The sequence below is a fragment of the Rhinolophus sinicus genome, chromosome 2, assembly GCF_057876585.1.
Source record: "Rhinolophus sinicus isolate RSI-liver-muscle chromosome 2, RSI-T2T, whole genome shotgun sequence".
NCBI classification, from domain to species: domain Eukaryota; kingdom Metazoa; phylum Chordata; class Mammalia; order Chiroptera; family Rhinolophidae; genus Rhinolophus; species Rhinolophus sinicus.
In genome coordinates this window covers 184851013-184863443 of record NC_142502.1, presented here as the reverse complement: position 1 = coordinate 184863443, position 12431 = coordinate 184851013, and the positions used below count along the sequence as shown (strand labels likewise).

The window sequence follows — 12431 nt, the reverse complement described above, 5'->3', positions numbered from 1 at the left end:
CAAGGAGCTCACCTTTGAATGAGGTGAAAACACAAGTAAATGATGTAACAAAAGTTGGGGTCCTAATAGAAATAGGTAAAAAGAAATTTGGAATGCAAAGGGAAGAGCCCTTGTAGAGGGGCTGGGAATTGCTGAGGAGGTGACATTTGAATTGGGTTTTGCTGGATGAGTAGGAGTTTGCTGGGTGGCTGAGGCCAGTAGCCACATGGATGAACCACTGTTTTGAGAGGCACAAGGTGTGTGGGAAGAGTCACCCACAAATCCTCTCCCTGTTGCATTAGCCATTTCTGCAAGGGAAAGAACATTCTTCTGGGGATTCTTCTTTCCTTTTCTCTACCTCTTCCTTTCCCACAGCCTCATTTAGGGTACTTCAACCTCGGGAGAGTGGAAATGGAGGATGGCTGAAGATGGGGAAGGAATTTCTGTGCATTGCTTGGCCTGCATCCCTTCCTCCCTCTCTCCTTTTATTTTTTTGTTTTTTAAGCTTTGGGGAGTCGTGGGGATTTTTAGCTGCTGGGGATGGGCACAGAAGTCAGGTGGGTTTTCTGTTGAATTTCTCAACCACAGGTCTGGAGCCCATCCAGATAGTAAACCTGTGATGCAACAGGTTTTCAGGAAGCCCTATGGAAATGAGCTCCTGGAAGTCAGCGGCTGAATTTAGATCTAGGCACACCCACTAACTGTCAGCTCTGGAGGTGTTCTAACCTCCTCCCTCCGGAGCTCACTCAGGGGCTTTGTCTGTTCTCCTTCAGGAAGGGGGTGGGGGGGCGGAACACCCCCCTTTCTGCAGCCCCTCACCCTCAGCCTACACTTTACTGGGGACCAGACCTAAGTCTTCATAGCAGCTGGTCTCTGGCAAAGTTCTTGAAGCTGCTGAAAATAGAAGCTTAAACACCATTCTTTTTCACTCAAGAACACCAATGAGTGAGATAAACAAAGGACACCTCTCCCAGCTGGGTTACAGTTAGCACTGGGCCTGTAAACGGGGTGCTAATGAACTTGAAGGCTCCTGTTTGGTGGCCCCATATCCAGTGTCCCAGGGATGTACCAGGGCCAAGCAGCCACTAGAAATACAATGCCACAGACATGTGCAGTTTTAACGTTTCTAGTAACCACATTTTTAAAAAGTAAAAACAAAGAGATGAGATTAATGTGCCTAACATGCTTAATTTAACCCACTATATCTCACGTGGTGTAATTTATCATTTCACATGTAATCAGGATAGAAAAAATATTGAGGTATTTTACATTCTTTTTCCCACATTAAGCCGTCAAAATCCAATGTGTATTTTACTTTTAGGGCACGTATCTGAATTAAGACCAGCCACATTTTAAGTGCTCAATAGCTATATGACTCTATTGGACACATCTAGCTTATAGGTGGAGAAACGAGGCATCCTCAGGGTGGAAGAGGCGTGGCAGGGATGGATGGGGTCAGTAGCTGGGAGGCGGGGTCTCCAGCTCAGGACCTGGGGAGCCTGCCCCACAGCTCCCTCTAGCGTCCGCCCAGCGCGCTGGGTTCTGGCCGCTGTCACAGACCCCATTCTGGGACCCGACTGGTTCCTGCTTGGAGCAGCTGCACTAAAAGCTAAGGCTGCAGGAGGCTTGCCTCTTACCTGCTTACTTAGAAGAAAGCAGGACACAAATGCAGCCAGCCCCTTCTCTCCCTAGGACAGGGTTCAGCCCCCAGAAGGTCACCAGGAGAAGGTAGAGGGTCTGGTACTGCTTGAGAAACAGCACCAACCACCCCTCTGCCCTCACTGCCCTGTTCTACCCCAGACAGAACAGTGCTCATCTCAAATGAGCCCTCTGGTCCCTTGAAATTCATATTCACGGCAGACACCCCTCTGGCCTCATCCTGAGCTTTGGCATTTGGTAAGGAACTAGTTCCCCCCACCTCTCCCGTCATCTTTCCTCCAAGTACTTCTAAGTCTGGTTGGCCCAGCGAGCTTTAGAGCTCTGACTCGATGAGAGTGTTTTAGAGCAATGGGATGAAACGTGGACCCACGCCATCCGCCAGCGTTGAGCTGTTATAAAGGGACATTCGAGCACTTGGGGCCTCCCTGAGCTGCTGATAAAACTGTGCCATTAAAAAGGCTTAATTTGCAAGCAGTGCCGACTTTGGGTTAAATATTTCCATAGGGCTCCCCAACTACATGTGTTTACTTTTTCTTTTTCTTTTTTTTTACAATTTAGCATGTTCAGAACAACAGCATAACTGAGAATCAGAGAAATAGATGTAAGCGCTACATGAACTCCTTCCCCCTTTTCCCATTACTGTGAATTAGTGTCGTCCTTGACGCTCTCAGAAGGCTGTTACTTGTCTGATCCAAGCCCTGCTTGGTGGTGAAACTTTTAAGCCAAGTAAGAGATGGCTCTGACCCTGATGCATCGCCCTCCCCCGGCACACCCATCTTTCACTGGAGATGAAAGTAAGGTTTTCTGGTAAATGCAGGCTGCGGTGTTTGCCTAATGGCCAGGGCCAGGGGGCCATTTCTGTTGGGAAATAGGAGTGGTGGCTTTGTCTTTGCACAATGGTTTGCTTTTAGTCAGCCGTCTCTCTAGCCAGCCAATGGTCAATAAGGTCGGTTCATTGGCTTAATTAATAACAGGGGTCACCACACATGCAGCACCCCACTGTCGCCATCCCTGGTGAGGCTGCCTGCTTCGGGCCGAGAGCCCCCAGGAGAGAGCTGAAAGGAGGTTCTTAACGATTTCATCCGAGCCTTTGGCGGGTACACATAGGCTGGCCCAGTGTGTGACTGGGAGTGTGTGTGGGGCTGTACTTGACATTCAGGGGCTCCACTTCGTGGCTCCATGGAAGTCACAGCGGGGAGGCCATCTTGTGCAACTGTCCTGGTGAACAAGTAATGGAGAGGGAGCAGAGATGGACACAGGCTGGGAGCACTTTGGTGGCCTTCAGGCTGCCCATGGACCTGGGCCTGGCAAGGCGTGGGAAAGGTCACAGCCCACCTGTGCAGACAAGCAGGTGCCCCACAGAAGCCAGAGTTCTTTGTTTCTAAGATGGAGGTGACGTTGCGTCCTGCCAGCCTGGCCAGTGTGACTCCTACCTTCCCAGTTCCTGGAATCTGGCATGTGATCCTTAGAGGTGGCCTATGGGGGTTGAACCTCCCGAGGACTTTGAAGTCCTTCTCATTCACTTTTGATCCCACATGCTGCCTTCCAGGGCAAACTGCCTAGGCCCGCATGGGAATGAATGATTCCTCTTTGGAGCCCACGCTTCGTGTCACTTTTTATGCCCATGCGTGTGGACCTGTGCCATAAGCAGCCCGGAGCCCTGAGAACCAGGACCTACATCCCCAGGCACTTCGAAGCCATAGACTGGAATGTGCTGAGCTCCCACCAAGCACCCAGCTAGCACCTGGCCCTGAGGTCATGCCGTGTCGAGGTCGGCCTGCGCTTCTAGGCTTGGGCTTGTGGGGAGCAGAGCACCCGCTAGTGCTCTGAAGCAAATTGATACCGTCATTCTGAGTGGCAGTTTGGTTTTCAGTGAGGCAAGTGGATTCTAAGAGGACCGATCCTGAGCTCTCCGAGGCCAGAACTGCACAGAAAGTAGCTTGTATCCATGATGAAAAGTGCAGGAATGCTAATTAAAGGCAAGGATGTTCCATTGACTGTCAAAGGTGGTCCACTGAAGGCACTGTTCGGAACCACGTTGCCCTGCTCTGGACCAGCGTCTCCCTGGCTGCCTGCAGCAACACGAGGGACCAGGCCAGACAGACCTGGTTCAAGTGCTGGCTCCTTCACTCACTGATCCCTCACGAGGAAACGGACAGCCAAGTTACGTGGAGATTTATTTGCTGGTATCCACTTTTCAGGATCAACCTATAAGTAAAGCAGAAAGTTGAGATTGTAAACCCTGACAATGTAAAAGCCACGGTTCCCAATGGCAGAAGCTGATGTGGAAGGAAAGCGGAGGGGTGAAGGGGGAGAGCAGAATAGCTTGCTCTTACACAGAGGGAATCGAGAGATTCCATCTCAAGTTGATCAAGAAATAGAGGTTTGGTTATTTTTATTTTTGTGTATTTATTTTTTGAATAGATAATACATACACAGAGTTCAACATTTTTAAATTGCAAAAGGATTTACAGTAAAAAAATCCCCTTTTGACCCTTATCCATCACCCATCTCTTTCTCTAGCCAATGTTATCATTTCCTAATAAGTTCTTCCAGATACACAAACATGCACATATATGTTGTTTTCTCTCTCTTTTCTTTTTTTTTTGCTAATGGTTACAAACTATGCTATTCTGCACATTTCTCTTTTCACTTAAAAATACATCTTGAAGATGATTTCATATCAGTACATAATGGTGGGCGCCGGGGTGGTCTATAATTATGGATGACACAGAAAGTGGCCGTGCATCAGGTTATTTGCACAGGTGGGAGGGTCTTCAGAAGTGGTCGTTGGAGTGTGCTTGCTGGGCCAAAGTGCATGTGTTTGTAACTTTGGAAGGTATTGCCAACTGCCCTACCCAGAGGTTAGGAAAGGAACTTTAAGTGTAATTTAAAGTTATAAAGATAAGTAAAAACAATGATGTGTACGTATAAAAGTAATAAACCCTGGGAGGGGGCAAAGAAGAAAGAGCAAGTGCCAGGGAGAATCGGTGAGCTACACTCACTACCTCTCGGAATGGATCTGGTACTTAGAATTCATAAGTGTAGAAGCAGTTCAAAGTGGTTACCTCTGGGACTAGGGCAGGAAACATTTTTTTATTGTCTAGTCTTTTATATGCTTCCAGAATGATTAAACCACATTTACTGTTACTGTTAGAGACAGAAAGTCGGATAAAAGGTGTATTAATGTGTAGTAGTGATCTCTTCCCAGGACCAGTCATATCCAGGCTGATGGGAACCGCACCCCAACAGGGGCCTGATGTTTTTACCCCTGTCTGAGGGATAAAAACAGACGAGGTGCCCAAAAGAGAGAACTGCCCAGGACACAAGTTCTGGGCTGCAACTCTGCCTGGGGCTGACGAGGGTGATGAGAGTGAGGGGTTAATCCTTAAATCTTGTACAACTTCCAGTGGTCACCTGATACACCTCATCCCATTGATTTTAAGGTGCATTTTTTCTCACATTTCCACATTCTCGAAGTCCGACTGTGTCCTGTAGTGCGCAGGTCCAGCGTCTCCGCCCTCCTTCCCGCAGGGGGTCCTGGATGGGCTCACACAGCTGTGCTTGGTGATGGGCCGATGCGGCCTCCTGCCCTGGGCGCACGATACCCCAGGGACAGTTTTCAGCCCACCCCGTGTCTGTAGGTGATGGGGAGCCAGACCCTGCCCCCTGCCCGATGTCCCCAGCTGACCCCCTGTCTTGCAGGGGTAGCCAGCGGCCACCATGGGCAAGCAGAACAGCAAGCTGCGGCCCGAGGTGCTGCAGGACCTGCGTGAGAACACCGAGTTCACGGACCACGAGCTGCAGGAGTGGTACAAGGGCTTCCTCAAGGACTGCCCCACCGGCCACCTGACGGTGGACGAGTTCAAGAAGATCTACGCCAACTTCTTCCCCTACGGCGACGCCTCCAAGTTCGCCGAGCACGTCTTCCGCACCTTCGACACCAACGGCGACGGCACCATCGACTTCCGGGAGTTCATCATCGCGCTGAGCGTCACCTCCCGGGGCAAGCTGGAGCAGAAGCTCAAGTGGGCCTTCAGCATGTACGACCTGGACGGCAACGGCTACATCAGCCGCAGCGAGATGCTGGAGATCGTGCAGGTACGAATGGCTCCCAGGAGGGGAGCTAGGGGCCCGCGGGTCCCACCGCGCGCCAGGCCCACTCCCAGACTGTGCTGTCTGTGTTCACCTCGGCGTTCGCTCATTCTTGGCCAGGTCGCTGCCTGTCCCTCTCCCGTGCACGTTGTCACCTGATGGGGCGGGTCCTTGCCAGTAGTGATGACAAGAGCTGCTTGCTCTACATCAGGTCTGGCCTAAGCACTTTGATCAGATTTGGGTTCCACAACCCTGTGTGGGGGTTATTCTCTGCGTTTCACAAAATCTGAGGCTCAGAGGCGATTTCCTAAGAAATAACAGAGCTGAAAATTACAGTAATCGAGAAAATTACCCTTGACACTTGCTGAAGGCACCTGCCAAGACCTTTGTGAGTCCCCATGTTTGAGAATGCAACAAACAGCTTGTAATGTCCCCAGGCACGTGCGATTATAAAGTAAAACGGGAACATTAGTGATCACAGAATGAGCTCTGGCACAGGAAGAACACCACTTTATGAGACCTCTCTCTTCACCTGCACACCTATCAACAGCTCTGGCGGGTGAGGCTGTTTTCCAGAAAGAAACCGAATTGTGTTCACTTTCCCAGGTGCCTCGGTATATGATGGGGAGCAGCGGACCATTGAGCTACTGCTCCCTGGAGCCCCCCCAGTGCCCCCACTCCTGGAGCCTGGGGGGGTTCAGGTCTAGAATTCCTCAGAAGAGGTGTTCTCTACCTGTAAGGAGTGTCAGGGCTAAGTCTGAGCAAAGGGTGTCAACCCCATGAGCTCCTAGACCAGCAGCAAGTGGCCTGAAGCGTGACCAGCCCAGCACTTGCCACCTCCCCTCCCCAGACGGCACCCCCCCGTCTTCCAACCGTCATAGTGGAGTCGTTTTGCCTGCCTTTTAACTTCACAGAAATGTGTCTGGCTTCCTTTGCCCAACTGCCATCTGTGATATTTACCCACGTCACTGGGAGTGGCAGGGGACATTCTTGTGGCCGGGGAGGGGACCTGAAGGCCGGTGAGCATCCCGACCTCTCTGTACTGTGATGTAGGCTGGGTGGAAGCTCACACCTGCCCCAGTCACCCCGGAATGTTCCAGAATCTCTGAGCACACACTTCCATGTGCCCCTTTGCAGGCTATTTACAAAATGGTGTCCTCTGTGATGAAGATGCCCGAGGACGAGTCCACTCCAGAGAAACGGACAGACAAGATCTTCAGGCAGATGGACACCAACAATGATGGTAAGGTGCTGGGTTCACGTGCATCTGTGGGACACTACTAGGAGCAGAGATGTGTTTGGGACACTTGCCTGACCCTCCGCAGCTTTCAGGCCTTCCCTAGCCCGCCCGCCCACCCCTGGCTCGCCCAGCCGGTATGTCTGTGCTGACGGAAGAGCCAGGATTCAGTCAGGGAGCCCTGAGCCTGCATCCTGGCTCTGTCCTCATGGCTCTGTCCGGGCCCTGGAGGAAGGGGCGATGCCTTCAGAATCATTCCCGCTGAGGGGTTGAGGAGTGGCCTGTAAAAGTTCCACCGAGGCGTGGAGAAAAGCAAAGTCCAAGCACCACTCTGCATCAGTGCTGGATCTGGAGACCCTTTCCCCTGGGGCGGGTGGCTGTCCCCTCCCCTATCTTCCCCTTAGCCTGGGCATTGTTGCTTAGTCTTTGTGGGGCCAGCCTGCCTGCCCCCCGGCTGGGGACACACAGGAAGGGGTGTTCCTCTCTGCGTGGGCAGGCGGGAGGCCCCTAATAATCAGCCGTATCCGTCATCTGCTGCCTGCTCCTGCTTTCCTGACAACAGCTTCCTAACTGAGTGTGTCCTCCAGGCCAGGCCTGGACTGAAGCCCTCACAGGCATCTTCCCCGTTAATGTACCCTGTGGCCCTTTGAGACGGATATTCCTATGGTCCCGCTCTGCACATGAAGTGCTGAGACGTGGGAAGGTCAGCAACTGGCCCATGGTGGCAGACCCAGAGCCCTTCCCATGCTTCATGCCCGCTCCTCCTCCAATGTGCTGGGCATGGACCCCGAGCTCCTGGGTTCCCTTTACATCTGTCCCCCGGGTGAACGTCACTACTCCCCTTCACAGCTGCAGAACCCCTCAGCAGAGGCGAGAAGCAGGCTCCAGGGCACAAGCCACCCGAATACAGAGTCTGCTTCAAACCTAGGTCTTGTCCCAGAGCTATGCCCTGGGAGAGGGACCCCGGGGGAGAGCATGTGTTTGTCACTAGCATCAGTTCCTCTGGAACTCATGTTTCTACAGCACTTTAGTTTAAAAACCTCTTTTCTCTCTCCGGATCCTAGAAGTAACAGTCTGTGGGGCAGGAGAGAGGCACCCAGGATGAGGGATGTACCAGCTGGACCCTCAGCCTGGACACTCTTTCTCTAGACCTCCACCTACCCCAAGAGGCAGATGCTACAGAAGCAGAAAGCGATTCTCCCAGCCTGAGCAGCAGGCTCATGCTGCCTCCAGTGTACAGCTGAGCTGGACCGACAAGGAATCACACCCCGGGCAGTGACCCTGAGGACCCTGGGCTCCTTCAGCCCTGGATCAGTTATGGATTAGAGGCAGAGGCCATGCTCTTTCTGGAAAGGCACACCTTTCTTTAGTAATGCATGGGGTAATTTCTAAAAGGATTTAAATTACCCCAGTGGCTACCATCGTACTGGGTGTGTCCTTGAGTTGCCTGGTGCTCTGCAGTGAGCAGTGAAAGCAAAATGGGGTTTTCCAGAAATACCCTCGAAGAGAGTGGCGCCTGGACAGTGTCCAGCCTCAGGAAAGCTTAAGGCTAGAGCCAGAGCGGGCGGCCCTGACGTGGGTGCTGTCCCCGTGCTCTGCGAAGGTGAAGGTGAAGAACGGCGAGCACTGACTAACTCCCATCTCCCATCCTCCCTCCCACAGGCAAACTGTCCCTGGAAGAATTCATTAAAGGTGCCAAGAGCGACCCCTCCATCGTCCGATTGTTACAGTGTGACCCCAGCAGCGCAAGCCAGTTCTAAGGATCCGGCGTCTGGACAGTTACAGAGAAACACAGGCTTGTCTCGCCGTTTAAGCTTTGCTTGCAAAAGTGGATGCCTCTTCAATCATTCCTGCTCTCCCGGGCCAGGCCAGGTGACGCGTGGCACCTGCCTGGCCCTGTGGCTGCACCTCCCTCCTCCACCTGCCTTCTCCCACCCCCGCCCCAGTCCCATCCAGGGTGACTCCTGGGGATGTTTACACGCAGGGCTCAGTGTTCTCGCTTCCAGGGCACGTCCCTGCCCACAGGGAGCCCAGAGGACACCACCGAGGACACTGGTGGGACTTCCTAAGATGGCGCTAAGGCCAGCTAATTTATTTTGTGATTGCAGGTGACTGCGGGTAAGGTGGGAACAAGATGGAGGGAGAGTAGACGGCAAGCCCTCCCCGTGCATGGCACCACCTAGCTCGTTCATGTTCTCTGACCAAAGCCGCTCGCACGTATATATACTGTGGTCGCCTTTCTTTTAATGTATAAATTATGCGTATGGTGAAGTGAAATGTCACGTGTAGGTTCCGTATTTAATGCCTCGATTGCCTCTGAAGCGTGGTTCCCTTGTGGCCTGTGACCCTTCCGAGCCTGGTTATTTTGTGGTATTTATGCACTCAATTTGCCCGTTTCAAAAGGAAATGCATGCGTGCCCATTGCCGTGGAGACCCTCCCATCCACATGGTGACCGCAGGTGTCTGTGTAAGGTTTGTCCTCCTGTTGATTGGTCTGGCATTTCCTGTATTAAAATGATCAAATAAACAGAATTCTCTGAGTTTTGTGTTGGCCTGTGAGAGCCCCATTCTGCTTCCTGTGGCCCTCAGCGCTCTCGGTGAAGGTGCATTCAGCGGGTGGAGATGCTGTTTGTAAACTCAGCCCCTCCTGTGTCCCTGTAGTTTTCACTGTGTCTATAAATCTTGTGCAGCCCGTACTTCAATGTCAGCCTAATGCCAGGAAATATGTGTGGAAGTAAAAGATGGCTGTTCTTGGCAGGTTTGACTGTGACACTTCCTCCCTCCTTACCTCCCTCCCTCCCTCCCTTCCTCCCTCCTTCCCTCCCTCCCTCCCTCCCTCCCTCCCTCCCTCCCTCCCTCCCTCCCTCCACCCTGTGGTCTAATCAGCAAGGCAGCATGTCAGCACATACCCAGTGAGGACAGAGTGGGGACCAGGGATGTCAGCATGGACCCTGGGGGCAGACATGGTTTCTCAGCCTGTGGCCATTGAGATACTTCTGGTTTTCCCAGCAGCAGAAAACCCAGCAAAAGGTGCTCCAGCCATGGGGATGCTTGTCTCACCGGCCCTGAAGTCCAGAGGCAGCACGCTGTAGACGGGGCTGGTTCAGCAGCTGAGAGAACCATTGAGGAACCCCCAGGTTCCTTCCACCGCTCCCCCCCACCCCGCCCCCATCCAGCCTCACAGCCAGCTTTTGTCCTCCAGTTGTCTTCTCAGGGTCCCCACAGGGCTGTTGCCGTTCTGGGTGGTACAGCTGACAGGGAGCATTCCATAGGCAGGAAGAGAAGCCACCCTGTCTTCTGCTCTTTGAGAAGGAAAACTTTCTAGAATTCTCCCTCCCCATGAGCCTGACTTCTCATTGGCCAATACCCAGGCCAGGCCTTGGCCAGGACCATGAGGTGGTCGTGACTGGCCAGTCAAGATGCGCCCTTGGCTGAGGAGGCCCGCCTCCCCCAAAGGGCATGGCACCAGGAAGGGTGAACAAAAGTGCGGTTCTGTTTCCAAGGTGGGTGCCAACAGTGTCTGTCACACCTGCCCACCTGTCAGGGGACCTCTCTGAGCCTCACGTGTAGAAGGGATGCAATGAGGGGAGGCAGGTGATCAAGTTAAGTGTGCAGAGCTTGTAGCTTGGAGCCTGACTCATGGCAGGCTGTCAGGGACTGTGGCTATTTTGTTGATTTTAGTAATCAATATCTTTTAAGACATGCCTCTGAATAGAAGCAATGAGCCCATCTGCAACTGTTTTCCAAGCCAGTGGCACCACCAGGGGCTGGTTCATGGTGAAGCTCTGGAGGTGCCCACAGCCACGGGCAGAGCCATCGGGTGGGGTGGGAGGGTGAGGCCAGGTGGCCTGGGGGTGGATCCAACTTGCTACAAAGAGGCAAGATGGCACCTTTGACCATTCTGCCTAGCCTGAAGGAATCTCCCTTCCCACGGAGGGGCTGGAATTTTACAAAAATGGAACTGGAACTGGCAAAGGTTAAATCAGTAGCGCTTGCTGGGGAGGTTGCAGTGCTACAAACGGGGGACATTGTCTAGCGGGCACAGAGGAGAATGACCACTGTGGTAGGGTTCTCCAGAGAAGCAGAAGCAACGGGCTCTGTCTACAGGGGATATTGGATATTGGAGACACAGGTGAGGGAGCTTGTGAGCCTTGGCCTGCAGCGAGGGGTGTTTATGGAGCAAACCTTCTGGAGGATGAGCCTGGGGTGTGGCCAAGCTGGGCACTGCCAGGGGCCAGAGGAGCCATGGCGTGAGTGTGTGGCCAGGGGAGGAAAGGCAAAGAACGGGGCTTTCCCCTCCATTGCCTATGGGCTCTTTCTGGCAGCTTCTGGGAATGAGCTGGGGGTGGGCCTCCCTGAGGCCAAGACCTGAAGGGGGCCCTCTCCAGGGCCTGCCAGCTGCCCTCCTGCATCCTGAAAGGGTACGTTTGATCCCATCCTGGCCAGGTCCAGAGGAGGCCATTTTCTCCTGCCTGTGAGCTGGCTGTGCCCACAACGCGAGCACACACATTCCCCAGCATCACTGTCTTGCTCTTACCGCACTTTACAGTTTACAAGGGCCATCACGGTGCGGCTGCTCCACCTGCAGGTGACAAGGAAACAGGCCAGGGAAGGGGAGGGGCCTGCTCCACAGACCCATCGCCAACTCCCAGACTCCACTAGCAACCGGCCAGACCCCTCAGGGCTAACTCGGGTCCCAGGACATCAGTGGCAAAATCAGAACTAGCCAGATCATCTGGCCCCAGACACCACCCCTTTACTGGTGTGTATATGTGTGTGTGAGTGTGTGTGTGTGTGTGTGTGTGTGTGTGTGTGTGTGTGTGGTCTCTGTGTCTGTATGTTTGAGGACGGACAGGTGATATGACTGGCTGATCTGCACACGTGGCTCTGTGGGATGGGTCCAGTTTGGAGTGTGTCCCGTGTGAAGGGTCGCAGATGGAGACCCAGGCACGTCCTGTGTACAGCTCAGTATCGAGGGTCTGGAGCATCTAGCTTGTGCCTCTGTTGACAGGTTGGCAGCTCCTGGAGACATGTGTGAGGCTGTGTTGAGTGGCAGCCCTGGTAGCTCAGTCCAGGTGGGCAGGTGGGGGAACCCAAGCCCGCCCTGGCGCTGGCCTGGCCCTGGCTGTCAGCCGGGCCAGCTCTGCTCCTGCTGTGCAGCACCCACCCTGCTCCTGGCCTAACGGGTTGACAGCGGCCTCCTTGAACTTCATCTCACCCCTACACCAGGCCATTCCTAAGACTGTAAATGTCCCGTCCTTCAAAAGCTGTCCCCACTCTTCCCTACACTCCCCATGCGCCCCTCACTCATGGAGTTTCCCCTCATATTGACCTCGTCCGTTCACTTCTGGTCTCCTTCACCCCCAGAGCCAGGGCCAGGCCTGGCTTAGAATGAGGAGCTGGGCAACGAGTGAGTGAACGAATGAACGCGTCAGCGTGTGGCCACGCCTGCTGTCTGGAA

At 53.4% G+C, this 12431-nt stretch overlaps 1 protein-coding gene across 5 annotated transcripts in view; it reads left to right on the top strand.

The window, feature by feature from the left end:
- Positions 1 to 9510, top strand: part of HPCAL1 (hippocalcin like 1) — an 89741-nt gene extending 80231 nt beyond the window's left edge. For all 5 annotated transcript variants that reach the window (XM_019748600.3, XM_019748747.3, XM_074331685.2 and 2 more), the window contains 3 exons: positions 5344 to 5739; positions 6871 to 6976; positions 8633 to 9510. In XM_019748600.3, the coding sequence (XP_019604159.1) occupies positions 5362 to 5739; positions 6871 to 6976; positions 8633 to 8730 (582 nt within the window). In that variant the 5' untranslated portion in view covers positions 5344 to 5361 and the 3' untranslated portion in view covers positions 8731 to 9510. The remainder of the gene's footprint in view (positions 1 to 5343; positions 5740 to 6870; positions 6977 to 8632) is intronic.
- Positions 9511 to 12431: the final 2921 nt, after the last annotated feature.